This window comes from Lobosporangium transversale (genome assembly GCF_002105155.1).
Source record: "Lobosporangium transversale strain NRRL 3116 chromosome Unknown BCR41scaffold_36, whole genome shotgun sequence".
In the NCBI taxonomy this organism is placed as follows: Eukaryota; Fungi; Mortierellomycota; class Mortierellomycetes; order Mortierellales; family Mortierellaceae; genus Lobosporangium; species Lobosporangium transversale.
This window is the reverse complement of record NW_019029014.1, coordinates 137,549-165,403: the sequence shown is the minus strand read 5'-3', so window position 1 is coordinate 165,403 and position 27,855 is coordinate 137,549. Positions and strand designations below refer to the sequence as shown.

At 43.6% G+C, this 27,855-nt stretch overlaps 10 protein-coding genes across 10 annotated transcripts; 8 read left to right on the top strand and 2 right to left on the bottom strand.

The window, feature by feature from the left end:
* Positions 1-305: 305 nt before the first annotated feature.
* BCR41DRAFT_359011 (hypothetical protein) lies at positions 306-907 on the bottom strand (the record flags this gene model as incomplete). Its single annotated transcript, XM_022025160.1, has 1 exon — positions 306-907. The coding sequence occupies exon 1, from the start codon at positions 594-596 to the stop codon at positions 306-308; it is 291 nt and encodes a 96-aa protein (XP_021878563.1). The 5' UTR covers positions 597-907.
* A 1,097-nt stretch (positions 908-2,004) lies between these two features.
* BCR41DRAFT_359008 (hypothetical protein) lies at positions 2,005-3,640 on the top strand. Its single transcript, XM_022025159.1, has 3 exons — positions 2,005-2,162; positions 2,304-3,254; positions 3,367-3,640. The coding sequence occupies exons 1-3, from the start codon at positions 2,033-2,035 to the stop codon at positions 3,579-3,581; spliced, it is 1,296 nt and encodes a 431-aa protein (XP_021878562.1). The 5' UTR covers positions 2,005-2,032; the 3' UTR covers positions 3,582-3,640.
* Positions 3,641-3,674: 34 nt separating this feature from the next.
* BCR41DRAFT_359007 (hypothetical protein) lies at positions 3,675-5,017 on the bottom strand. The gene has a single exon (XM_022025158.1). The coding sequence runs from the start codon at positions 4,698-4,700 to the stop codon at positions 3,738-3,740; it is 963 nt and encodes a 320-aa protein (XP_021878561.1). The 5' UTR covers positions 4,701-5,017; the 3' UTR covers positions 3,675-3,737.
* Positions 5,018-5,982: 965 nt separating this feature from the next.
* BCR41DRAFT_378547 (hypothetical protein) lies at positions 5,983-7,811 on the top strand (the record flags this gene model as incomplete). Its single annotated transcript, XM_022027165.1, has 5 exons — positions 5,983-6,288; positions 6,398-6,547; positions 6,710-6,889; positions 6,990-7,082; positions 7,179-7,811. The coding sequence occupies 5 exons, from the start codon at positions 5,983-5,985 to the stop codon at positions 7,809-7,811; spliced, it is 1,362 nt and encodes a 453-aa protein (XP_021878560.1).
* Positions 7,812-7,940: 129 nt separating this feature from the next.
* On the top strand, positions 7,941-10,515 carry BCR41DRAFT_142814 (hypothetical protein). Its single transcript, XM_022019547.1, has one exon. The coding sequence runs from the start codon at positions 8,204-8,206 to the stop codon at positions 10,313-10,315; it is 2,112 nt and encodes a 703-aa protein (XP_021878559.1). The 5' UTR covers positions 7,941-8,203; the 3' UTR covers positions 10,316-10,515.
* A 1,786-nt stretch (positions 10,516-12,301) lies between these two features.
* Positions 12,302-15,843, top strand: BCR41DRAFT_142773 (SNF2 family N-terminal domain-domain-containing protein). The gene is made up of 8 exons (XM_022019546.1): positions 12,302-12,329; positions 12,418-12,519; positions 12,627-13,197; positions 13,336-13,974; positions 14,092-15,006; positions 15,124-15,314; positions 15,431-15,518; positions 15,628-15,843. Exons 2-8 carry the CDS (start codon positions 12,494-12,496, stop codon positions 15,808-15,810), a joined length of 2,613 nt encoding a protein of 870 aa, XP_021878558.1. The 5' UTR covers positions 12,302-12,329; positions 12,418-12,493; the 3' UTR covers positions 15,811-15,843.
* Positions 15,844-16,169: 326 nt separating this feature from the next.
* Positions 16,170-17,657, top strand: BCR41DRAFT_410933 (major facilitator superfamily domain-containing protein; the record flags this gene model as incomplete). The annotated part of the gene is made up of 2 exons (XM_022029440.1): positions 16,170-16,651; positions 16,792-17,657. The coding sequence occupies exons 1-2, from the start codon at positions 16,186-16,188 to the stop codon at positions 17,655-17,657; spliced, it is 1,332 nt and encodes a 443-aa protein (XP_021878557.1). The 5' UTR covers positions 16,170-16,185.
* Positions 17,658-18,209: 552 nt separating this feature from the next.
* On the top strand, positions 18,210-18,803 carry BCR41DRAFT_359004 (hypothetical protein). Its single transcript, XM_022025157.1, has one exon. It carries the CDS (start codon positions 18,295-18,297, stop codon positions 18,505-18,507), a length of 213 nt encoding a protein of 70 aa, XP_021878556.1. The 5' UTR covers positions 18,210-18,294; the 3' UTR covers positions 18,508-18,803.
* Positions 18,804-19,974: 1,171 nt separating this feature from the next.
* Positions 19,975-25,408, top strand: BCR41DRAFT_424354 (hypothetical protein). Its single transcript, XM_022030417.1, has 8 exons — positions 19,975-20,039; positions 20,131-20,198; positions 21,534-22,487; positions 22,596-22,718; positions 22,846-23,306; positions 23,507-24,136; positions 24,230-24,829; positions 24,952-25,408. The coding sequence occupies exons 2-8, from the start codon at positions 20,131-20,133 to the stop codon at positions 25,365-25,367; spliced, it is 3,252 nt and encodes a 1,083-aa protein (XP_021878555.1). The 5' UTR covers positions 19,975-20,039; the 3' UTR covers positions 25,368-25,408.
* A 786-nt stretch (positions 25,409-26,194) lies between these two features.
* Positions 26,195-27,786, top strand: BCR41DRAFT_388497 (hypothetical protein; the record flags this gene model as incomplete). Its single annotated transcript, XM_022028010.1, has 2 exons — positions 26,195-26,899; positions 27,058-27,786. 2 exons carry the CDS (start codon positions 26,195-26,197, stop codon positions 27,784-27,786), a joined length of 1,434 nt encoding a protein of 477 aa, XP_021878554.1.
* Between the last annotated feature and the right edge of the window lie 69 nt (positions 27,787-27,855).

The following is a 27,855-nucleotide window of genomic DNA, read 5'->3' as shown; positions in this document are numbered from 1 at the left end:
TATTGGTTGACCTTACGAAGGAGTATAGGAATAATGACCTGGAGGCAGAAGAAGCAACTATACTCTGATGCATACTAGGACAAATATTATCGTGTTCAAAAAGTATTCAGGTGTGTGCGTGTATGAATGGCAAACAATTGATGGTCACTATAATGACATCAACTTACCATGACATAGCATGGGTACATCTAAAAAGCTTTTTGGCATACGTATTCGGAGAGGAAAAAAAAAAAAGGACCAGGTAAAAGGCGAAGCATTAGAAAGGAAAGTAATAAAAAAAAAAAAGATGAGGCAAAGCGTCTCAGTCAGGAATACAACATGGGCAAGAAAAGTAGTGAGAGCACTCCTGCAAAGGACAGAGACTGGAAGAGAGGAAAAAGAGTTCCACGGCGCAAAATGGTATTGAGCTCTTTGTGTAACATGAGATATGGTATCTTGTCTGCACTAGTCTCGACCCTGTTATTCACAAGACAGACAACATAAACAAATATGCATGAACAAGAGCAAGTGATAGTCCATGGAAAGGAAGGGTATTCAATGCAATATAAAATAAAGGGAGCAAACAAGTAAATAATCGGCTTTGCCTTTTCTGTCATAATGTTCTCCTGTTACTGTTGTCGCTGTGACAACACAAATAGATATGCACTCAGATGATTAGCATTCGTGTTCGACATTATGTCTTCCATCATGCGAACGTGTATTTCATTGGCTCCATAATGTTAGCTTGAGGCCCCCAAGCTAGTCAGTTCTTCTTCTTCTAATACTCCTAAATGAGTTACGGATGCAAAGTCAGGGTGATCTTAGTGATCATGTGAAGTGAATCAGGGCCGATCGTCTCTTAAATGACCACCTATCACAATATTAACCACTGTTAGCATATATCTGATATATACATGTCACAATTAAGACAAACGAGTTCCAGTCAGAGGGTCAAGCTTGTCGCTCTTTTTGGCTAGACTCTTTCAAATATAAATGGTTTACTTAACAAAATTCTTATAATTGAAAAGGGCTAACCAAAAAGAGTGACAAGCTTGACCCTCTGGTTTCAGTTCCACCTTGTCTCCTGCAAACTTGGAGGTCAATTATTTTCCGTCGGCTCGTATGAGATATCACTCTAAAATGCAAACTGCATCCACAATTGATGGCGCGAAACATGATATAAAGACCAGTCAAGGTGCTAAAGACATTTAGGGTTCTAAAACAGATAATATTAAAACGTTAGGCACTGACTTTAGTAAAGCTTATATCGTCAGAGCTAGCGTTACCTTGCCCAAGAATAACCTAGCAAAGGCTGGTAAAGCTATATCACAAGCAGCACTCTGCATTCTGCCTTCAAATTGCGAAGTATGAGACAGACTACGAAGAGTGAGAAGGAAGACTTTTGGTGCGGGACGTAGCTGAAGACACAACCGACCAAGTTATTGAAAAACCAAGCCCCAATGAATTGATAGAAAAGACGTTTTACAGAAGAGTATACGGCAAGCAAACTGGATCACTCTTAATTTGGAGCAGCTTACTGTCACTATTAGGCATGAATCTTTGTTTTGCACAACACATCAAGGTACGAGATAATTGTTCTATTGAGCTGAATCATTTTTTTAAAAGGGGTTCAAGGCGTTGCGGGAAATAAACGAGATTGCTCTAAGCATAAGATGATTCCTGACAGTGCCCGGAGCGGCAAATGTATAGGAGAAAGATATGAAGGGCAGAATAGTGATTTGGAGCAAATTGAAGGAAAAGGCCTCCCGCCATCTCTTCACAATGCCTTCGTCGAGTAATTATTTTCAACAATGTGGTTTTTATGTTTAAATCTGGCGTAGAAAGGTATAATATGTCAGCGGTCATGAGTATTTCTAGAAAAAAGCCGACTATTCCTTTTTGAACCGGAATACAACGTCATTTTTTATTTTTGGATTTGGTATGCACTGCCACCGTAATGGCCGCAGCAGGACATTTCCTTATTTAATAGCTTTCATTCTCTTGGAAAAAAAAAAAAAAAAAAAAGTTACAATTACCAAAGTACCACATCACCATGCTTTCAACAGTCCTTACTCCTCAACCAAATGATACCCGTGCCCCTCATTATCAGGAAAATATATTCTGCCAAGCATGGCATTCATTCGAAGAAGCCATTCATTTACGTGGGACAACTCCACCACCAGGTATATTCATTAATTCCTAATCGCGCAGAGCGGAAGTTCAATGTTAGATAGTGGTCAAATCACTTTTAGTCAACTCTCAGCCCTTTCTATTGGTTTCCACGGTACTAATATTGTACTGTCATTATTCTATCCTACAACCAGTTCCTCCGAAAGACGAAAGATGGGTTGTCAAAACCGCCAATTTGGCGATTTTACAAGCAGAAATAGAAACAGAGACAGACGTGGACCATTCCATATGGGACAAGATTATTCAGCGTATTACAGCGACCCATAATCATACCACCAATGAAGAGGCTAACCAAAACATTGTCTCGATCGACGTCCCTGCAGAAGCTGCTTTAAGGCGGTTGGGCGTCCAGGAAGAAGATAGTGAACTGCAAAACAAAAAAAACTATTTTAAGAGAATGGCTGTCAGATGTAAAGAAAAGTTTGAGGAGGATGGCAGCAACATTAGCAAACATGCTCAGCTCAAAGGTGGAATCATGGATTTTACTGCATCCACCATCTCTGTAGCCCAAAGCGACAATGAAAATGAGGACGAAGACAGCAATGGATCACAGCCCTCCCATGACCCAAACCACAGTGAGCATCACCATCGCCATCAACTAAGGCAGTATCTTCATGCTCTTCATCTTCACTTCCTCCCATACCATGTAGGGCAACGGCAAGAGCAAGAAAGAGAACAAAATCAAACACAATTTGTACCAAAGGTAGATCTAAAGGGGATGAAGGCAGCCCATCAGATTATCTATAACACTAAGGAAGACCACCGTGAAATTAGCAGTGATTCAGAGGGTCGAACACTTTTCGGTTTATGGTGGGATTGGTGCCCAAAGCGGTCCAAAGCAGAGAAGCAAATTGAGGAGGACCTGGATAGTGAATGGGAAATTATTGATGTACCCAAGAACAAGAAGGAAAAGATACAAAGCCTATGTAAGCAGGACGGTGTAGTTTCGGCTCATGTAAATGACCAGAAAACATGGTGGAAACATAAGTCGCTAGACACTGATGCTCTGATAATGCACAGCAAAAGTGGATACCCAAATGATCGCAAGGCAGCAGCCAAGAGGCGGCAGGCTATTGCAGCTGCTGGTAAAGTAAAATCTTTTTTCTGTCTTGTTTTTAACATTTCAATTATGCTCACTAGACAACGACAGATTACTGATCATTCATACCATCATTCTTGTTATATTCACTAAACTAGCCGCATATGAGGCAGTTAAAGAGTACCATGCGCACAAGTCCCGTAAAGGCAAAAAAGTATCGCATGGAGAGATGAAGGCTGTTCTTGCAGGGATGGCTATGGCTGAGGCTGTTAAGTTGCTGGAATCACGGCACAGCGAGGACGGGAACGAAAGGGATGAAACAGTAGCGGAAGCCGGCTCTTGTGCGCTTAAGCTTTTTGAGCTCCTACGTTAATACCCATATTTAATAATAATAATAGTAATAATAATAATATATCACACAGTACATTTTTGATCATTTCTCGTCAAAATCATTCATCCGCAGATCCCTTGAGCGAACTGTGCTTTATTGATAGAATAGCTGGTCACTTTGCTCACTTTATATACAACTTTAAGTATCTATGGATGGTGTCTCTAAGGAAAGCGTAGTTGAAGGGTCATTCACTGCACTAGATAGTGATGTTTCTGCTATTAGTGCAGCCTGTGCACGGTAAGACAAAGATAAAGCAATATTTTCCGAGTTTCTAGGTGAATGTTGAACTGAGGGAGAGGGAATTGGTGATGATGATGTTGGCACTAACGAAAGAGCTGTGGCTGTCATTGTGTCAGGTGTTTCTATTGTTAAGCTGGCTGCGGATAGGGGTGCAGACACAACCGAGGTTAATGACATGGACCTTTGGTTGCTCTGGCTTCTACCTCTTCGAGTAAGAATCCCACTGGCGACGCTCCGCCTCCGGGTTTCTCGTCGATTGGATTGGGGGCAATATGGGTTGCTTCTGGAGGCAGATGGCGCTGTTACAGTCACGGAAGGTGAGTTATCTGTGGTCAGAAGTGCAGTCTGAGCAGACGACCGAGTGTTAGGTGCCGGATAAATATACATGGGTGGAAGAGAGTTTTCCAAGGGATGCATGGGCCCAGATATTGCCGATGGATCGCTTATCAGGACTGGCGTGTCAAAGAGACCAGGATTGGTGGCTATCCAGCCATAACCAATATCACCATTGGTAGGAGTAGGTGAGTATGGTGGAAGTGGAGTGATGGAGGGCTGGCTACTCTGAGCGCTTGCAGTGTCATCATCATGCTCCCCTGTTGTTCCCGACTGAGGTCTAGTTTGTTGTCTCTGTTGTCTCTGTTGTTGTTGTCTCTCTCGTCTTTGTTCGTTGTAGGCCTCAACGCCATGAGCAAGGACGAAGGCTAATTCATGATGCTGTTCTAACTCTGGTGGGATAGCATCAGGAGATATGATTGGTTTCTGATGCCGTACCTTGAGGCTCTTGTAAACTCGAAAGAGATAGATGAAGAGTAACAAGAAGAGGGTGACAGACGCCACAATAATCAATATAGCTAAGAGCATCTTCTATCAACAGACGCAACGGTGTCAGTGCAGTGTGGAGGGAGTAGGAGGTATGCGTGTCGTAATATTACAAAAGGAAATAGTGGCTATGATAATGATGTCGAGATACATTCGTGCTTTGAACGTAGCGTGGGAATATGCAAACGAGAAATGCAACAGCGTGCAATTGGTATCCACGCAGAATAACAAATCGAATGAGTCTTGTAAGGAAGGGCTGCTACAATTAATAAATTTGCGCTTGAGCGTGAAGCAGAGTTTGGGACGATGTGAGCTGTTAGAGGTGAGGAAACAGCTTGAACGAAAAGGAAAAGAGAAGCATAATGAAGCAAACGAGCAAATCAGTTTGATGGGTGCACGACTGTTTTCTTTCCTGATTTGTTTACAGGTTACAAAGAAGGGCTGGAAGCGATGGCAATCTGAGTTTGAAAGCCACGCTCCACTTATTTTATATGCTTTGTGTACACATTGATTTATATATATATATTCTCGTAGATTGCCATTGAATAAATGCAAACACACAGATTAGATATCCGTAACTGCTGCTTGGATTTGAAAAGAAAAAAAAAACAGATACATGATTTTAATGCATTTGTGAATTCAGCAAAATTTGTTTAAGGCATGTGCCAGAGAATATTGTCCTGAACTGCATCGGACCTGCACAAAGGCAATGGTCCTCGCGGACATGACACCCAATTCTCTGACCGTTCGAAAATAATATTATTAACGATGGTCTGGCTGATCTTTTACGGCTTTGAGGGTCGTGGATTCCGTTGCCACTTGGGTGGGTCAAGAATCTCGCACAAAGTGCTTTTATAAGATCGCGTAAATTGCGTTGTAAGGAATCTCAAACGCACGTTGCGGTGGCGGAGATAGGTTGAATCTGTGACGACTTAATGTGCCAGAAGACTTCGTAAATTGCGCACATCACTCATGGGGATCTACAGGATTAATGTTTGATCAACGGATCCATTTAGTGTAAAAAATAAAAAGGACTCAAATTTGATGGTCACAAACAAACACAGACATGCAAGTGCAAGGGACAGGACAAACAGACAATCAAGAGTGTGGCTCAAATGCCCTCATGAAGACTTTTCGTCATCATCGCCTTTTCCTTCCCAAAAACACATCCACGCCATCATCTCCCATCTCTACGATATTAACCCCAATTACTGGTCTGTCTAAGCAGCTGACTCTTGCTTTGATCCTGTTTTAGGGCGTATTGAGCTACATCTCACTTCGCCATCCCTAATTCACTTTTCTCAACCCATACTCCTATTCTCACATGGCTGTTAATAACGCCCCAGGGCAGGTACCCGGATCCAATGTGGGTTCTGGTCCTGGCCCCGGTCCTGGCCCTGGCCTTGTGCCTACTGCTCCAGGCTCTACACCCATCGTCAACTCGCCTGCACAACGTCTTGATGCTATTGATGAACAAGTCTGGCTTCAACTCGGGTCGCTTGCAGAGTCGATGGGCGAGTACGATCGCGCGATGGCTGCATATGAATCAGCCCTTCGACATAACTATCAATCGGTCAATGCACTTAATCTGATTGCTGAGCTGTTCCGCTCGCGCGAGAATTTTCCGAAGGTAACAACATGATGTAGCAACTATGATGTGTGCAAATCTAGAATGCACCTAGACTCATCCCATTTTAATATTCAAATACAAATTTCCTATACTTTATCCTTTCATTTAGGCTGCTGAATACTTTCAAAGAATCCTCGAAATTGATAACGCAAGCGGCGAGGTCTGGGGCTCACTTGGACACTGTTACTTGATGATGGATGAGCTTCAGAAAGCTTACAACGCGTATCAAAATGCTCTACATCATCTGCCAAATCCAAAGGTGCGTCTTATCTCAATCTCAAGACGCTAAACGAAATACTGGCAAAATAATAGCAATAATAACAACGATAATGATCCCAGGATTGATGTGAGATATGACGATAAGAATTTATGGATAACTGAGCCACTACCGCTTGTACCTCTTTTCGCGCTAATTCAATAGGTTTCTAAGCTTTGGTATGGTATTGGTATTCTCTATGACCGTTACGGATCAGTGGAGCATGCCGAGGAAGCTTTTTCAGCGGTGATGCGAATGGATCCCAAGTATGAGAAGGCAAATGAGATCTACTTCCGGTTAGGCATCATCTACAAGGGTCAGCAGAAATATTCTCAAAGCTTAGAGGTAATGGATCAAATACATTATAGGCTCATTTATGTGAGCGTTTTAGTGAGAAGCTTATCAACAATACCAATTCGTCTTAAAATTTTGTGTCGTGGATTAGTGCTTCCGCTATATTTTACGCACGCCTCCGCGTCCCTTGACTGAGGCCGATATCTGGTTCCAAATTGGTCATGTACACGAGCAACAAAAGGAGGTAGGCAGGCTAGAATCATGGAATGATTTGATGGATATCGGATTGTTGCAGTTTTCAGAATTAAATGAAATTGTGTTGCATCAAATATAACTGTAGTATACGAGTGCCAAAGAGGCATATGAGCGTGTTTTAGCCGAGAATCCAAATCATGCTAAAGTTCTGCAACAGCTTGGCTGGCTTTACCATCAACCGAATGCGGCATTCATGAATCAGGACCATGCTATCAGGTTCTTAACTCGCTCGATTGAGAGTGACAACACGGATGCTCAGTCATGGTATTTAATGGGCCGATGTTACATGGCTCAACAAAAGTACAATAAGGCATACGAGGCCTATCAGCAGGCTGTTTACCGTGATAGTCGAAATCCGACATTTTGGTGCTCCATTGGATTGCTTTACTTCCAAATCAACCAATACAGAGATGCACTTGATGCCTATAGCAAGGCTATTCGCATCAATCCCAACATCAGTGAGGTCTGGTACGATCTTGGTACCCTATATGAGTCATGCAATAATCAAGTCAGTGATGCGATCGACGCTTATCAACGCGCTTCTGATCTCGATCCAGACAACCAGCGCATTAAGCAGCGTCTAGCATATTTGCGTCAAAACAATGGTGCACCAGGCGGCGTACCTCCTCCCCCTCTTCCCGAGGAGATGAATCCGAACGCCTATCCTCCCTCGGGAGGTCCTGGAGGTCAGCACTCGTTTAGTCAGGTAACTTTTTAATTTAGTTTTCTTTCCTTTTGACTTGTCCTCCATTTGCTACTCGATGTACTACACAAATCTTTTGCTATTCTTATCAGATCGTTTTATATAACCTGTATTGTCAGGCGTAGCAAAACAAAGATAAAGCGCTATGCAGCTGACTTTCACCTTTTTTTCGTTTTGCATGGATCTGATAATATGAAACCATATTCAGAGATCCACGGTGGCTCCTCAGGGTCCGCCTACCGGCATGCAAGGTTACACAGGACGCCATCAAGGACCTCCAGCCCCTCTAGTATGAAGCCAGGGCTGTGATCAATATCTTAGCCCTATTGAATGGATGATGAGTGCTCTGTTAACCTTATGAATTTGAATACGTGTCTTTTTTTGTTTAATCGTTGTAGAGCGCCGCCATGAACGGGGAACATTCACATCCAGGACGAGACTTGCCTCTTCCAGGTAATGGCAACGGACAAACTTTGGGATCACCAGGATATATGGGTGAAGACAGACAACCCCATATCCCAGGGATTAACAATGGCGGTCCAAGACCGCCTACACCTGTTGGTGCTATGCCCCAAATGATATCCGGCGATCGCGTGCAGGAACTACCTCAGCAACCTCCCACTTCTGGTCCAGGACACACTCGCCCTTCACGTGGACTACCTCAGAGTCCTGTACCTGAAGGTCCGGGAGGATATGCACGATCCGGCTCTCCAGGTATGAGCCATCCTGGTAACGGGCATGGCCATGACCCTCACTATGCGCCTCAATACCCTTATAGTCATGGACCTCCACCTACCCACAACATGATGCATAATGGCCCCCCTCCTCCACAAGGGTATGAACGACAAGACCCAAGTGCTAGGGGAAAACCTGAGCAGCCTCAGCCGTACCACCATCATCGTCAGCGTTCGGGAGACCTTTCAAGACCTGGACCCATGGACGAAGGTCATGGAGTCCCACATCCTCAACGTCATCATCCATCTGATCCTCATGCTCATGCCCCATCACCCCCTCGAGAAGATCGCCGCGGACCCATGACAGGATCCGGTTATAGTCAACAGATGCCGCCATCTCATCACAGTCCTGATGAGCGCTGGGCTCCTGGTCCGCATGGACGCCACCCATCAGACGATCAAGGTCGAGACTTGTCCCGTCTGCAACCTGGGACTGACCGTGGGCAAGGCGCTCCTCGAAATGCTGCTGGTCCTGAAACATTTCCAGGGCGGAATGATATGTCGCAACCCCAACCTCAACCTCATAGTCCAGACGTAGATAGAAGAGATCAGCGTGCAAGTGAACATCATAGCCCGTCCTATCCCCGTTCTGGCGCCGAGCATCCGGGTATGAAAGATTCTAGGTTGCAAGGCGGAGGTTATGAGGATCAACATCAAGTTCGACCCAGAGAATATGAACCTACTAGCAGTTATCCAGAAGATGGCAGAAATCAGTCAAACTGGCATTCGCAGGAGAATAGTGGTGGCGGTTACCGTGTGGAGGATCAAGATCAGGAAGATATTGCCGCGTCATTAGTGTCACTCAGTGGTAAAGGAGGCCCAAATCGTCATGGTGCTCATCGCACACAAGACGAAGATTATGATATGCAAGAGGTAGAGCCGGTGTCCTCTGAAGGTCGTCGTGAACCAATGCTTGAGGGTGAAGACGAGCTCAAGCATGGTCGTGAGCAACAGCACCCACAACATTTACAACATTCGCAACACCCACAGCATTCGCAACATCCGCCACATTCACAACGTCCACCATCGTCCCTTGAAGAGCAATCATCGTTGGATGTACGGGAACAGTACCAGCCATCTCGCCCTACTTCGTTGTCGAAGCAACAGCAACAGCAACAGCAACAGCAACAGCAACAGCAACAGGAGGGGCATCAGCACCAACAACCGCCAGTACAAGAGCACATGGATCGAGAGATTCTTAGTGAGAGTCAGGGTGGAGAAACACCCATGCGCCCGAACAGCCCGTCTCAGCCGACGCCTATTGTATCGGGCAGCCAGGCACGAGCAACTTCACCAGGACATCATGAAAGCGAACTACAGTCGACTAGCGCACTTAATGCGTTATCCGAGGCAGCGCAGGTTGCGGATCCATCTGCAACCAATGACGAATGTCAAGGAGTAGATGCAACGTCGTCATCAGAATCCTTGGAAAATGCATCTGTTTTAATGAGGAAATCTAGCAATGGGCATGAAAGCTCTGTAGGGGGAACGATAGCAGAGGCAGGTGAGACGACTACACCGTCGATTGCAGCTTCAACATCGAATTCAGGAGATTTAGTAACAGACGCTGCAGAAACCACATTATCAGCAGGCGCAGGTGTTCGAGCAGGCTCATCTGGAACAGCACAGGCTTCTGAGACAGGATCTAGTGGCATAAACGAGGACGAAGACACGGAGATGGAGGAAGGCGAAGTGCGTGAGGATGAAGACGAAGTGATGAGCTCTGGTGCAGTTGGAGCGATGGGTCAGAGTAAGGATGGATCAAAAGGCGAGGACGAAAAGTAGGACTACCATATGGCGTTGATAATTGCTTTGTGTACTACTTCTAACGGCGAAGCAGGTCTTGCTGCAGCACAATAAGTAGACAGAAAGGCAGACAGAAAAAGTATACAGTCAAGTAGATTTTTTTATTTTATTTTTTTATTTTTTATTTTTTTGCCATGGAATGTAGGCTACGGCCGAAAATTCGAATACCAAAAGCTTGTAATGATCATTATCGAAAAACTGTTGTGGGCGCAGCGTGCGGCTTAGTGCTTGCAGGCAGGAGAGCTATGGGAGGCGTCTTTTATCTTTTAATGCTGTTATTCGCCCGATGCTATCGCGATGTATCCCTAGTTACAATCTTGAAGGCAGATACAAGCAATGTTGTTAGCTTGGAGAGTCGGCAATCCTCATCCTTCTCTACATACGAAGAGTACCTGGAGTTTATTAGGTGTTCGTCACAGCGAACTACAATATGGTCGCGTCTCTGATTAATAGTAATATATCAATGACACTGCATATCATTACAGGTAAAACAGCACCATTCCATGCTCAATTGAAAGCGGGCTATTCGTGTGGCTTTTGATAAGTTAAAATATAAAGCCACATGTTAGTGGCAAAACAATGTACCCATTAAACGCCTGTAAAACGCAAGATGCTTTGGACACTGCCACCACCGCGCAGCTTTGTCTGAAAAGGGCAAAGTTTCCCTATTGTCTTTTATGACAAATCATCCATTGGCACATACTCTTTATTATAGTGGATGGTGCTGTTTCTGTTCGCTGCTCTTGACAACTACTCATTCTTCTTGTGTCTCTGATGTATTAGTAATAATAACTGTTAAATGCACACTTGACTTTTGATACAGAGGACAAATACGACCGAGATATTAAGATACTCAGACTTTCTCCTTTAATCGCAATCTCCTTCCTTGTCACCATCTTTCACTCTCTATACTTGTCGCTTTATTTTCCATCCTGGGCAGAGGCGCTGCTCAGAAAACCAGATAAAGAAAGACTAGAAAGCAAAAATGTCCAGGGACACAAGCAACAGCACCAATGGGGCTCTTGGATCCGTCACTTCAGCTAAGACTGAGGCTAACGGAAATGCGAACTCACCCCAGCTTACAGACGCCCTCGGATTTGCTTCACGATTCTTCCAAAAGATTGGCAGCACGCAGCTTGACGATGACGAAGAATCTGACAGTGACTTGGAAAGTAATGGCGACGTGAGTGATACTAATCATGCTCGGGATCCTAATGACAGCAAAAACCATAATATGTCAACTTGCCCCTTTGAAGCAGTTAAAGAAGGACAATCAGTGTTGGAAAGAAAAAAAAAACACCCAAAAGCTCATTTGCTGGAGACTGATCAGGATGACCATCAAACTAAACGAACGAAACTTGAAGCTGTTGCAAATCTTATAAATTCTGGTCTAGCGGGCTACTCCAACATTTCTACATCTAGAAAAGAAACTCATGGTGGATCTTCGTCTCAGGACAGAAAGCCGCCGCTCATGACCCCAAGCGACTTTCTTCATTTCAACCTCAACACAAATACCTCAGGGATTAAAGCCTTATCGCAGGAACGACAGCAGCAACAGCAACAATCTACAGTCATGGATCCCAGATCAAGTACAGCCAGTCTTGTTTATAATCATCTTCAGCAACAGAGACAACATTTGTCACAATCTCAGCCTTTCCAGTCCCATAATATCCCTGAACAACCATGTTCGATCGCCCCAAATACCTCATTTATGATTTCAACATCTTCATCTACACCAAAAGTCGCTGAAAAGGTGATCGATCTAACTGAAGAGGAGCCAGCCGTCATCTCAGATGATGAGGTGATGATCGATGAGTCCAGAACTACGGCCGTGGAGAATAGGCACATGTGCTTTGGCATGATTCGATCACTTGTGGTTACGCTATATCCTCGTCATCTTGAATACATTGAAGGAAAATCAGATAGGGTCATTATCAAGCGCTCCATCACAAATAACAAAGCCAGTTTAGCCGTGGAGCATGAAGCAGGGCTTGTAAGCTTTTTATTTATTTATTTAGATAAGAGGAAACTTATTCCGCTTTCGACTAACACACTCATCATTTTAACTGTACTCTCTCTAGTATGGCTATATTGTATCTGAGCTTGCAGAGACACTTGTACCTCTAGTAGATGCCAATATGATCTGGTGGGAGGCATATGTCCCTAGACAGAAGAAGCAAAATGTATGTCGAACAATCCTTTTTTAAGTTCAAAAAAAAAAGGCAGATCATTTATCTTTTCGGATATACTTATCTAAAACTTTCTGTATTAATTTTGGATAGAATGTTAGTGCCCCAATCAACATTATCCTTTACGGTCGATCTGAATTCCAAATGGCAGTGGCAAAGATACTCTATGGAAAAGTCAGTTTAGAAGATCCAGTTTCTTTTGATCATCGAACACGATACTGCAATCCCCTGGTACCTGCCGCAGGAGAGACTCTGTCTCCATACGATAAATGGCGTGGGGTCACCAAGCCATCTACATTTACAAGTGGATTCAGCTATTCAGGTTATTCAGGCTATTCAGGGTACCATGGTTCAGGTGTTCGTACTGCAGAAGAGATTAAAAATCAAATCGATGGCGTCTTTAAAGGGCTTCGAAGCGCAACTGATCTCCCAGAAGTGGAGTCACCCTCGATAATGACCACGACTATGTATCGTCATCAAAAACAGGCCCTCTACTTTCTTCTGGAACGTGAGAAACAAGAAGACTACTCGGATAATGAGAAGAATAAGCTCACATCTCTTTGGCGTGTCAGGCAACAACTCCATCGTCATCCAACATACCTTAATGTCGTAACAAGTCAGGAGACTACCGTGAAACCGATTAGTATGCGAGGAGGGATTTTGGCCGATGATGTAAGTCATTGCAAAATGCATAGCTTGTTGTAAAGGTGTAAAGGGCTCTAACGCAGGTTGTATTCACGCTATTAAACATCCGCCACTCATCTATTTGTGATCCTACCGTAAACAAAAATCTTACTATATATCCTTTAGATGGGATTAGGAAAAACTATCACGGTTATAGCCCTCATCATATCGACACTTAATCGGAGTATGTATGCACAATCGAGGATTAACAAAGGACCATCCTTACCGCCATCAGCAACTACAGCACCGGATTTTTTGAACTCTGGAGATCAAGTGACAGAATATGATTCTCCTCCATCGCCCACTATTCGGCCTCTTCTGCCAACAGCTCCTAAAAAACCAGTATTAAAAAAGCGGTTAACAAACTTCAGGACGAAATCGCATGCTACACTTATCATTTGTCCCTTGTCTACGGTCCAAAATTGGGAGGAACAATTCGAGGCGCACGTCCGTAATGGCTCGCTGCAAGTATATGTATATCACGGAGGGCAGCGCGTATCTGATCCTGGATATCTAGCAAAGCATGATGTAGTCATTACAACATACAATCTACTAGGCACCGAGTATTCGAAGGAATGCAAAGGGCGGGATACTGAGGCTGGACCTTCTAGATTTCCCAGCGTCTTGCAACATATTGACTGGTTCAGAGTTGTTTTAGATGAAGCTCACATCATTAAGGAAGTTAGTACGGTCCAAAGTAAAGCAGCCTGTGCCCTCACTGCCGAACGTCGTTGGTGTTTGAGTGGAACTCCTATTCAAAATAAGGTAGGGCTTCTGCACAGTCCTCCCAAGAATTTATATTACTTTGAAATCCCTTCAGACTTTTTTTTTTTTTTTTTTTTTTTTTGGGAAAACTCATTCCTGCATTGGTGTGCTCGATAGCTGGATGATCTGTATGCCCTTGTCAAGTTCCTCAGGATGCAGCCTTTTGACGAGAAGATACATTGGGCTCACTATATCGCAAAACCTATTAAAGCCGCGAATCCGATCGGCATTACGAGACTACAAACTCTAATGAAAGTCATTACACTTCGTCGTACCAAGACACAAATGGTGAATGGCAAGCCATTATTGCAGCTTCCGCCGAGAACTGATCATATGCGTGTACTAGAGCTCAGCTTGAATGAACAACAAATGTACAAGCGTATGGAGTCCAACGCTAAGCAAACGGTGGACCAAATTGTGCAGGAGAATAAGATTATGAAAAATTACGCCCATATCCTTCAGGCCATCTTGAAACTTCGCCAGATCTGCGCACACTATGCACTTGTCAAGGATATGGGCGATGATCTCGATATGTCAGGGGAATTCAATCTAGCCAAAGCGTCCGCTATTTTAACATTGCTACAAGACTCTGGAAATGACCAATGTAACCTATGCTTCAATGGATCGACGTTAACACCGATTGTCACCCGTTGTGAACATATATATTGCCCCGAGTGTATCAAGCGTCTCAATCCAATTGCCTTTATGCTTATTCAGAAAGGAAATAGTAATGTCAGCGTGGCTTCAGAACTCAAATCAGAATTCGCATGTCCACAGTGCACAACTATACTGCGGCCTGTGGACTTGATTCAGATCCAAGATGATACCGAGGACAAAGTGGCTGCAACAGCTATTGGAGGACGTCAAACACATACGCGCACAGACGAGAACGGCATGCTTATCCACAGCACTAAGGTCAAGGCTTTAATGGATGACTTGACGCAAGCAGGCGAAATTGCGAAAAGAACGGGTGAGCCTATGGTCAAGAGTGTTGTGTTCTCTCAGTGGACAAGCATGTTGGATTTGATTGAGGTATAGAGACTAGGCTTTGATATTCTTTCATGAGCTTTTATGACTATGGCAATGATCAGTTACCAACTGATTTGACTCATTCGCTGTTTATCTATACTCTATTGATTGTTGCTATAGGATGGTCTTCGCGAGAATAAAATCAAGTTTACGCGTCTGGATGGAACAATGCAGCGGAGTGATCGTACAACAGCAATGATGCGCTTCAAAGAAAGATCTGATGTCAGCGTAATTTTGATCAGTCTTAAAGCAGGAGGGGTTGGCCTGAATTTGACATCAGCACAACGTGTATACCTCATGGATCCTCATTGGTAAGGAAGAAAGCAAGCTGACTTAATATGATCGGTCAGGATAATATAGACGGCTCTTTCAGTTTGAATCATTCTTTAACGTGGAGTTTTGATACGATTTGTACTGCCACTACTAGGAATCCTTCCGTGGAAAGTCAAGCTATCGACCGTATTCATCGACTGGGTCAGACCAAGCCTGTGGATGTGGTGCGATTTATTATCAAGGTAAAGTGAATAAACCAATGCAAGCATAGCGGAGCATTAGCAAGTTGCTTACCTTTTTTTATATATTTATTTATTCCCCTATTTAATATTAATAATACACGTGGTATAGGGATCCATTGAAGAGAACATTTTAGAACTACAGAAACGCAAGACGGAGCTCTCAGAGATGACATTTGCAGAGAAGCTATCGAAACAAGAGGTGATGAAGCGACGACTGGAGGATTTGCGTTATCTATTTCAAGGCTCTTCCGAGCTGATGAAAAAAGCCAAGGCAACCACATCATCTACATGATCATTACTATCGTAGTGATCTCTTTACTACCCATAATACCTACGCTTGCAATTTATTTTTTTGTTCTAGATAGCATATAATATATATATATAATCATGTACAAAAATATCTAAGAGATCATTACTGCATATAATGCAATAGTTTAATAGTGAAAGCATTCAAAACTGAGCTACTTCTTCATGGCTTCATTCGTTTCTGATTCTCCTCCTTTCTTCCTTTGCCACACCCTCCTTTTATCCTTGTCGCCATGTGTTTTCTGAGTTGATTCTATCTTGATCTTGGTCTCTAGCCTTAAATAGACCATTGCAGCAATATGCAATAATCAATTTCTCCCTTCCTTTTCCTCTTCCCCACATTCTCATATTTCCCTTCCGGATGACTATCCCAAATCTCTCTGCTGCCTGCATACCCTTCCTCCAAGCAGTGGCCTTCATCTGCGCATGCCTCAACATGTTGGCCGCCGGCTCAGTTTTTCTATTTGGGCTCTATTCATTCTACTTCACACATCACCTCGGCTATACACAAGTCCAAATTAGCACTACCATTGCGCTTGGTGAAGCTGGCATGTATGGTGTGGGACCTATCTGTGGCTTCATGGCGGATCGAGTTGGTCCTCGTTTGACTTCTCTTATCGCCGGATTTCTATTTATTTTCGGATACTGTCTTCTCTCTCTAAGCTACTCCACTGGTGTCGAGAGAGTCAAGCAGGGTCAGTCCCCCACTCATTTCCTACTCATGGCACTATGTCTTGGCTTGGTAGGAGCAGGCTGTAGCGCCAGCTACATGGCAGCGTATACGGCTGTAGCCAAGAATTCTAAGCAAATTCGCGGAATAGCCATTGGTTTGTCAACGCCCATCCGCATACATGTCTTCTAGCAATCTAAGAACTTATGTTACTTTGTCACACAATCCATTCTCATCCGCTCATCCCTAATAACTGCTCGATAGGCATTGTTTCCAGTCTATTTGGTCTGTCTGCAGCAATACTCACTTTGATCTCTCAGCAATTCTTCATGATCAAAATCAAGGAGCAGCTGAGCATCTGGCAAGAGACATTGGAGTTGGATGTGGCTCGGTTTCTATTCTTCCTTGGTATTGCTGGAGGCCTTATTAACGGCCTCGCAGCTTTCGGTTTGAAAATTGTGCCTGAACCCCGGACCATATACTTAGGACAAGATGTGCAATTTACCCAGGATGTTGAAGTCGTACAGACGAGCAGCTCGTATAACAGTCAGCAATCAGGTCCGATCCGACATAATAGGGATGAGCGGACACCATTGCTGCAGGACGATCAAATTCAAGATATAAGCACGAATGCTCATAGCTCACCAAACCATATTCGGCGACATGAGGTTATAGCTGTCAGTGGAAAGGATTTCTTCTTGGATAAAGATGCACAGGCATTCTTTGCGACGAAGATGTTCTTTTCGGGAGTTGGGTTGATGATTATTTACTCTATTACTGCCATGGTTGATGCTGTAGCGAGATCCGAGCTCTCATACCCTTCACCAACTTCTCATACCCGTATCGCGGACGACAAGAGCCCTATCGCGTCCATAAGGGCTGCTAACGTTGCGCTGATTAGCATATCAAGCTATATAGGACGCATGATTTCAGTATTTGGATCTGATATTGCCATCCGTCGTTATGGTGCCCATCGTATCTACTTCATACCTGCAGCAACAGTCGTAATGGCTCTAGCCCAAATCGTAGGCATGTTTGCATCGCTGAATTGGTTTTATTTGTGCTCAATCCTAGCAGGATTAGCCTATGGCGGGTTCTTTGGAGTCGCAAACACCATTGTTGCAGAGCTCTGGGGTACTGAGGTCTGTGGGCAAAATTGGTAAGTTACATGCCTCTGTATAAATATTACAGAAATCGAATGAACAACTATGATACTGACTCGTTTATCATATACTTCGTTGGTTGCGGCTTCATGTGAATACAGGGGATGGCTCTCTTGGGGATCAGCATTGGGTGGTATATTGTTCAATCTTATGTTTGGCATTGTCATGGATGCTTCACGACCAGTTGTCGATGGAGAGCCACAGGAATGTAAAGGGCACGGATGTTTCCGTCTGGCCCTTTTTATCTCATTTTTAGCCTGCACACTGAGCACCATATTGAGCATTGCTATGTGTATACGACAAAAAAAACGTGTTGGTATGGTCTGATCTCAATTTAGCTTCATTCTACATATTGTCATGTTAGTGGAAAAATATACAGCCCGTCGCGATCCCTTATATTTTTTGAATACTCTTAAATGTATTGGCAGCCAATTGACTCGCTTGTTATTGCAAGTGGTGTGACTGGTCATTAAAATTAACTTCAGTTTATTTTGTATCCACTAATCTGTCGAACCAGCTTAAAGGAATCTTTGCGCAAAGCCCTTTGTAGTCATAGGCGGGTCCGCCTCACCTAGAAACTACCGAGTATAAAAGCCAAAGAAACTTCCTTCTTAATAAAGTCTTCAGTTTTCCCCACATGTCTTATTCTTCACCCGCAGTTCATCTTGCCATTTATCTTTTTCCCCTTTTCACAACAAGCATTTGTCTTCCGGTAACTCAGTTTGTGAGCTCACCTATAAAGCTCCCATCTTTTCTTTTGACATTCTATGGCGCTGTTTGTAGTCAAGGTTATTTGACTCTATTTTCTCTTGTCAATCTTGTTGACACTCTTTGTCCTGCCTTTTCCTGATTGTGTCTATCTTTCTGTCCCTTAAGCAAAGATATTTTTTACAACAATGCCACCAAACCAATTTATTATGATTAAGATATGTGGGGTCTATATGTTGTCTAAATAGTCCTCCCCATAAAAAAACACCATCTAGACCAAGCATAGAAATAAAGAGATTAGTCAAGAAAGCACTGTCAAGCTAATACTTACAACTTTTTCAAGACGAAGGCCTTTCCCGACCTAGTCATGTTTGTAGTAGCTCATGAAAAATTTTAGACAGACAAATAGTAACCAGGGAGCAGAAGTGAGAATAGGATGTGGGTTCACACATCACATCCATGGGGCATTTATCCAAATTTGTATCAAAATAAAACTGCAAGTTTGTCTCGGGCACCACACCATGGGGCATAGAGCTGTTAGTATGTCTGTATAAATTTTCATGTAACACGTGTACTGTGAAATATGCAACTGATCATATCCTATTGTTGTTGCCGGCTTGGTGTCTTTCCTCCCCATGGATTCAACGAAGGCTATTTTGATATCTCGAGTTTGGACTCAACCTGTCAGTGAGCATTGGTGCAACGCATATAAGGCACACAGGCTGTTGACGAGCCTACTTCTCACCTTCACCGTTTGATGCAGGTCAGGGTTGTGACGATCTAGCGAAGAAACGTAAGGGCATTAACAATACCAGGATCGCATTAGACGGTAGTTGTGGTATTTGCAGATGAGCATCGCCCTAGCTCATGGAATATGAGTCCAACGTTTTCAAGAAGTTTGGGGCTCCTCTTCCAGTTTATGTTTGCGTAGTCTTCATCTGTCAGGTCTTCACCGGCTGCCTTTAAAACACGCCGTGTTAAGGAATCCTTGAGAAAGTTTCAATTCCTGGCTGAGATCTTCTTCATCTACGTCAGACTGCTGCTGTCTCTTCGTCTGGACTGTGTCATAGGCAAGTGGATTCATAACAAGGCCATTGGTAAAATCGTTCCTTTGAGTTTGAGCCGAGTTATACCTTTGTCTTGTGCCTGTAGGGGTACCTTGTCTTGATAGCCATGAAACATGCGATCTCCTTCAATGTCACAAAGAGAGCCTGTATCTAGACCTCTTTTGTTCCCTGTACACATTCAAACACTGCAGCCTTGGAAGGGTTGTCGAGAGGATGTCAGTTAGGACGTGTTCAGACAGATACACATACCGAGGGGGGACGTAAGGAAGTCTGTTTTTTTTTTTTATTTTTTTTTATTTTTTTTATTTCTTGTTGATTGTCATGGCGAAGGCTTGATTTGGTAAATGTAGATGATTGGAGAAGAGCTGTAAACAATACTCGAAATCCAAAAAGTTAAAACTTGTCGCTGAGAATCTTGTTGTTTCGAGTTGTTCCAAATTCATCAGCCTTTTGTTTCGTTCTCTTTCATACACCTATAAATACGTCCTGCCTCCCTCTCTTTTCCCTCTCTCTCTCTCTCATTTTACAACGACATTGCTTTCGCGCTCTCACCCGTACTCTTACACCCTCATCCCCGCATAGATCATAACTTTTTGCTTTCTTAAAGGTAAACTATCTCTACTCTAACAACTTCAGCTTCAATCTTTAGCCGCTTAAACCAACATTGCTTGCACTGTTTTACACTATACTTTCTCTAGATGGGTATTAAAGGAGTCTATTCATACCTTTCAAGGAGAGACCTGCCACCAAAGGAGATTGATGTACAGTCACCTGAAATAAAGTTTGGACAAAATGGATTTTCTTGATTTTTTTTTGAACAACCTGGACAAACAGCTCATATGCAACATACATAAAGACTTCATCAATACACATGAAATTTTACATGCTCACTAAAGAGGTCAATACTGTTATTTATTGGGGTTTTGAAGACGGCATTGTTAGAGTAGCAAAAGTGCCATGTAGGTTCAATAGTGAGTGTTCCTACCATCGACCCCATTCACTTCTTCCAGCCTTTCGGGCATGGTAGCGACAAGGCTGGCCAGCCTCTCTTGCGGTAAATTATTCCACTCTTCGATAAGAGCCCGTGTGAGAGTGGGAAGATCTCTTGGCCCTTTAGCGCGCCTATCGAGTGCATCCGCAAGAAGTGACCATACATGTTCAATAGGGTTCAAATCTGGGGAGCATGAAGGCCAGTCTGGAATCCTCGGGATGCTGTTTTTTTCGCGCCATTCTTTTGCAATCTTACAAGTATGAACTGGAGCATTATCCTCCATAAGTATGCCATCCCCTACCTCAGCCATAAATCTGGCTAGCTCGCCTTGATATACATCTTCCACGAAACACCGTCCATCTTTACGACCTCTTTCAAATACAACCAACCGAGACTTTCTGGTTGCTGTGAACGCCCCCCAGACCATCAGAGTTGTTCTACCACTTTTGAAAGTGGGTGCGAGGCAATCATGATCGTACTTTTCCTCTACTTTACGCCAAACTCTTATTTGACGAAAATGCTCACCAACTTCAAATGATTCGTCAGTCCAAACTACCCGATTCCAGTCTTCCATGGACCAACTCATATATTTTTTGACAAACTGCAGCCTCCTTTTTATATGTCCTTCTTTTAAGAATGGTTTTTTTACTGCAATCCGGCTGAAAATACCCAGTGAATGCAATGCCTTCGCAACTGTCCTCTCGCAAACTTTGTTCGGCAATTGGTTAGTGATATCATTAAGAGTACACCTTCTATTCTGCTTAGTATGGCGAACGATGCTCCTGAGGTCCCGTTCACTTAGTACTTTGGGCCGTCCTGGGATCGGAGTGCAAGCAGTGGTGCCTCTTTCTTGGTACACCCTGATAATATTAATAACAGAGGTTCGGGGTACACCGCGTTGCAATGCGATTTCTGCAGCCTTCATGCCCGCGAGGTGCATTCCAACGATGATACCTTTATTCTCAATGTCTAAGTGTCTCGCCATGGTGGTTTACTCAAGCTGTTTGTATGTGAAAAACAGGAAGGAAAGAGATTGAAGGAAACGCTTCCCTACGTAACTATTTCAATATTTTATTTTTTTGTCCAATCTTTGTTTTAGGTGACTGTACATGAGCTTGCTGCTGAACCCCATTCATCTTTTGAGCTGGATCTGCTTGGCACTTTCCACAGCGATATACATAATATCATCCTAAGGAGATTCAGCCGGCAGAGTTCTTTCACTGCCTGCGGCCATGCTATGGCTAGTATCATTCGAAAAATCTTTGGTCCTCTTGCCACAGTGACGATACACATTGATGGGCCTCGCTGCGAAGAAAAAACGCGCGCCTATAGGGACCGAGATGCTAAGCGTACAGCAGCGGATGCAAAACTCGATACGCTCATAGCCAACATGGAAACCAAGTCCAATGAAGGCAAATGGGAATCTCGAAGCCATATGATTGCTATTAAAAAGAATCTTCGACAGCTCTTCACATTCAGTCATAACGAGAAGAGGGAGCTCGCGGCGCCATTCGGTCGATACAATAACTTTGTGATTTGCCATTGTAGAAATGAGGCTGATGTGTGTATTGCCGCCAAATGTACACCAACCAGTATCGCTGTGTCTGGGGACTCTGACCTTCTCATCTATCCTTCTATAAAAGGAGTTCTTCGTCCAATCCCTCGTCGCCATCACATGTTTGCACTCTATGAGAAACAAGAGGTCCTGCAAGCCCTTGGGTTTTCAAGGGACAGTCAACTCCTGGTCTATGGCGTTATATCCGATAACGATTACACCCCAAATATCCCAACCTTTGGTCTTGCTACAAATGCTGAGATTATCTCCGCGCTCACTGACACTGATGCCGAAAAGTTGACGGTATCATATGTTCGTGAGGTCCATGCCCGTAGCCGTCGAACTCCTGCAGAAGGCCAGTTTGACCATTCAATTAATGTTTTCTTTGGTGGGATCCAAACCCAGGCCTCGCAGCAACCAACCGCTGAAAGATTACTTCATTACCATGATAGAATGAGGACTGCGATAGCTGCTAGGTACCAGAATAAAAATAATCAACCTCAACCCAGGTAAGCTCCTTCAAATGAACATTTTCCAAAGCATATACAAAAAAAAAAAAAAAAAAAAAAAAAAGTCATCTAACCCCTGTAACCCTTGACATTGTTGTTCCTAATTAGATTCTATATCCCTAAATGCGCAAAGCCGAATCGCACCCAGAAAAAGGAACTTTCCCCTAAGAAAAATGACCTGACCAACTGCAAACAACACGACCGTCCCGTCAGCTCCAGCCGTCAAAGAAAGTCCCCCAAAAAAAAAGGAAAAGGAAAAAAAAGAGGATGAGAAAGAAGAGGAGGTTAAGGAGGAAAAGAAGAAAAAAAAGAAGAACAAAGGGAAGGTCAAGTATAACAGAAAGACTGATAAGACCAGGAAAGTGAAGGAGGCTACTGCCGAGGACCGACGGTTGAAGAGGGCCCACCCCACTGTTGCATTAACTCTGGGCACGTTAAAGACATGTGTAGTTGCCAAGCTGGACTCTACTTTCGATCCCAATCTCAATCCCGAGCAACTTGCTGCAACAATTCAAGGGCTCATTCAATCATTTATTAAAATGTTGAATGAGGCACGGATTCGAGCTTTCTGGGCCTGCGCCTTGTGGATCGATAACCTGCTTACCACTGGGCCATCCAATCCAGCTGATCTCCCACAACTCCTAGATGAAGTTCTTGATAGCAGGGACTTTATTTACGGCCTTGCTGCGTTGTTGTATCACGGAGTGATGAGTCCATTATCTAGGTATAGCAGGGAAGTGAAGAAAAAAGGCGAAGGGAACGTAGCCAAGCCGTCCCAGCTCAAAGCATACGAATACTTCTATGCAAAGACAGGGCTTGGTCCTTTAAACCAGATCTATCCCGATTTGGTGATCAGCAAGTCGTATCGGATGGTCATGGTCCCTGTTCAAGCAGCGCTAAGGTCTCACTATCGGAATGCGCAGGAAAATATAATATTATAATATTTTGAGGTTATCTTATAATATGTTTATAGAAATGTTCCTAATCATTTCTTCAATATAATGTCTAATTTGACATAGATATTCCAGGCGATGGAAGAAGCTCCATCCAATTCTTTTTTGAGCAAAATGCAACTGCCAAAAAATATCTGGATTTCCCTACGTCTGCTTTCTCACCTTGGTCTCTCTGCCTAACGGAAGCCTGCCTCCTGGATATATTATCGTCTAACCCAACAGTTCGAGAGGAAATAGTCCAATTGTTGGAACTAAACATGAGTACCAAGGGGGCTGCTGAGGACAAGATCCTTAACCACAAGGGGATATTGTTGCAGGAGCTGTTTTCCTTGAAAGGATACAAGGACGTTGGACTGCAATCTGATGATGGCCCTAGAAGGAAACTACGGACATCGTTCTTTACAAACGGCCTTACCCTAACACTTCTTGCCTATGACACATCGAAGCAAAAAAGAGGTAGAGGTTCGCAAGCTGCCCAACCTTCGGATACTCAAAGATCTCAAGCAGTCCAGGCTTCTTCAAGTGCTCAGCAGGGGTCCTCGTTTTCAGGCCATGGTGCAGGCGATGGTGGTGATGATGGAGACGACGACGGAAATGAAGATGACGATATCTTGCTGGGTATCAGCGATATTGACTTGCTGGAAGTCGATGAACCATTCTTAGATGGCAACGAGGGAGAAGAAGCAGCTGAAGAAGGTACATCGAGCACAAATCCACTGTCCCCGGTGAGTCCCAGTCCCCAGCGTGAGATCAACTAGAAGCAGAGATCGCGTCTCCTCGAGAATGTAGAAGTTAAATATGACACTCAGGCAGCATGCCCTCCCCCCGAAAGTATTGGGATCGATCCAGGCGAGAGGTACTCGATGACAATTGCAAAGTTGGATCCAAGGAAACCTAACGAACGTGAGATCCTCCGGATTTTTAGAGCGTACCTTTACAAACCATCCAAGAAGTTTCAGGGCGAGCTAGAGAGGCGAAAGCTTAGAAGAGGAATTACAGAGATTGAAAGCAATATTCCGTCATTCTCAAGGCCTACTTTAACACAGTATTTCGCTTATATGAGCTTGCCGCCAAATCAAGCTCCATCAAGTACTGGAGGTAGTTTCTCTGGTAGTGGGGTTAGGGTCAGTAGTAGTAGTGGAGCAGAGAGATCTGGGACCAGTGACGACAATAGGGAGACTATATATAGGACGCTTGTCGATTTCTATAATGACGGGTGGTTTGTTCGGAATAGCTGGGATATTAGAAAAGCACAGAACAGATGCGTTGATTATGTGATCAAGGCAATTCTGAAGCTTGCGGGCGGAAGCAATGGAAGAAGAAGAGATGCCAATACGAATGCGGTGATCTGTATTGGGCTTGGATCATGGGATATTGATGAAGAAGCTTGTTGAAAAGGTAAAAAAAAAAAAAAAATCCCTTGATCAATGACATTTAATTTTTGAGTCTCTTTTTTAACGAGTATTAAATCTGGCTCGAGCAGGCAAAATCTCTAGACTACCCCATTGCAGGTTGTCATGAATACTACACATCTGCCAAGTGTCCACGGCCTCACTGTGACAGTATATTGGAGAATGTTCCTTTTCGATCCAAGTACTGTCGAAATTGTAAAGCATACTTTGATCGAGATGCTGTTGGTGCTGAGAACATCGCAAGGGTCTGTGAGTCGCAGATAAGAGAGCAAAAACGACCTGCAAAATATATGCCGCCGGACGGAGGAACTCAAGGCCAAGCTTCTAGCGGTAGTGGCGGCGGTGGAGGTAGTGGTGGCAGTGGTGGCAGTGGTGGCAGTGGTGGTGGTAGTAGCAGACCCACAAAAAGGAAATTTTCAGATGAAGGAGGAGGAGGAGTAGAGGGATCAAGACCACCGAAAGGACCTTTGCTGGGTCCAGGAGGAGGGGGAAAGACAAGCCGGCAACAACAGTAGGACACAATCTACTACAAACATGACTAGGTCCAGAAAGGCCTTCGTCTTAAAAAAATTGTAAGTATTGGCTTGATAATACTTTTTATTTCTTTGTTCTAATACACTTCTTCTTTTAACACTAGATGGAATGTCTCGTTTTTTAATGGGACGGACTATACAATACAAATACACAGACTATCACGATGTGGTAAAACCTAATAACCCTCAGTGTGGAACATTCCCATGAAAAGTAAGAGTAATAGCTAAAAAAAAATTGATCGCATGGCACAATCCTCAATTGCATGGTGTATCACATCAATGGTTACACCTATCTTGATTACACTACCACCTTCATGTTGCCGTTCAGATGTGAAACGGAAAATACATTAATATTAAAAAAATAGCAAGTATAAATGAAAGCTCAAGAGAAGCAGAAATAAAGAATCATCTGAGAAATGCATGTTGTTTGAGCAAAGTACCATACGTAGTACTGTTAGTGAGCATGAGAGCATTGCATTCAACAATGACAATAAATATGTTGCGCTCGGTTGTGAATATTTATTTTTGCTCAGCAAGCAAACAAAGTAACCCATTCTCATTAATTGAATTCTTCATCCAAAAAAACAATTGCAACATATTATTATTTTTTGTTCGACTCTTCCTATACGTCTCGACCAAACTATTCTAAAGACAAGTAGATCTTCACTCATCTCAAAATGAGTCAGCGATCTCAAGCACACGCATCAACTTCCACATTAGGATCCGATGAATGTACGAAGCTAAAGCCACTTCCACCAGCGCACGCACCGCAAGCGTGTGAGGACCCGTCCAAGGCTACACCATTTGACATGTCTATCCTAACTATATCTCACCGCAAAGATGTCAATTCCATTAAAGCCTTGATTGTGGGTGGTGGTATCGCTGGTCTCTCTCTCGCCATTATGATGGATTTAGCAGGTATTGAATATGAGATTTTGGAGCGTTGTAGCGAAGACGAAGCTGGGAGAGGGGCAGCTCTTGCTCTGGGCCCGCCCGTACTGCGGTTATTGGATCAAATGGGCCTTCTAGAACAAATTGAAAGGGCGTCGAAGCCAATCTCAGGCTTGAGTGTTGTCGATAGCGAGTGTCGAAAGCTAGGTCGAATTGAAAGTCCTGAGAAAGAGAGATATGGATATCCATTTCGGATCATGACTCGACCTGCGTTTTACAAGATTTTGCTGTCAAGGGTTCCTCCAACAAATTTACATCGAGGCAAGGTTGTGGTAGAAACGCTTCAAAATCCTAATGGCGTTTCTTGCAAGTGTTCAGATGGATCAACCTATTATGGTGACATTGTGGTCGGCGCCGATGGCGCCCAAAGTCTGACTCGCCAATGCATGTTTAAACAATTAGCAGATCAAGGGAAATTGCCTGATGCTGATATGGTACCATCCACCTACGAACACATTTGCATCACCGGCCTCTCAGATCCACTTAGCCAGAGTAACTATCCCACTGTGTCGGATGAATGTTCAGAATTCAGAGTGATCTATACAAAGGAACAACCTTACTCTGTAGGTGAAGCGAGATAAGGACATGAGCTGCACGCTCTAGCGCTCTTTTTTTTTTTTTTTTTTTTTTTTTTTTTTTTCGCTTTCTTTCGATGCATTCAACAACAATCATATTAATACCTTATTTCTATACACATGTATAATTATTTGTCTCTTTCTAGTTCTGGTACACGCCAGTGCCTGGTGACCGTGTCGCTTGGGGTATCAATGGATTGCTGCCATCATCTAAACAACGATCGTCCAATTATGGCAACAACGATGATACGCCTTCACCACAGCCTAAAATCTACGATGACTGGCTCGCTCCTGCGCCAGATTTTGAAGAGCAATTTCAAGAACTCTTCAACGCACGCTGTGCAATGGGCGTGGGGAGCGTACGTGATTTTTTGAGTCATACACCACGGAAGCATATCACCCGAATCGATATAGAGGAACGCCTTTACAAGACTTGGCATCATGGTCGCATTGTTCTTGTAGGCGATGCGTGCCATCAGCAACTGGTGTTTGGAGGCCAAGGAGCGATCCAATGTCTATTGGATAATGTGTGTTTAGTCAACCTACTCTATGACATGGAACACAACACTCCGAACGAGATCAACAAAACATTTAAAAAGTATCAGATGAAGCGAAGCACAGTGGTCAAGATGTCTATCGACGACACCAACCACTTGGACAAAGTTCTTCACAGCCAAGGATTCCTTGCGGGCATGATGCGCAAGCTAATCTTCAGTGCTGCCTTGGGTCTCAACGCAGCTAATGACAAATTTAACAATAACCGACCACAACTTTCTTTCCTCCCATTTGTTGAGGACAGAGCTACAAGCAAGGCTTACAAGCAAAAGATTTCAGCTAGGCTTTACAAAAGTCAACAGGAAGACACTTTCATGTAATCATAAACCCATAAACCCATAAACCCATAATCATGACTAATCATTTCTACATATCCTTTTAAAAATTAA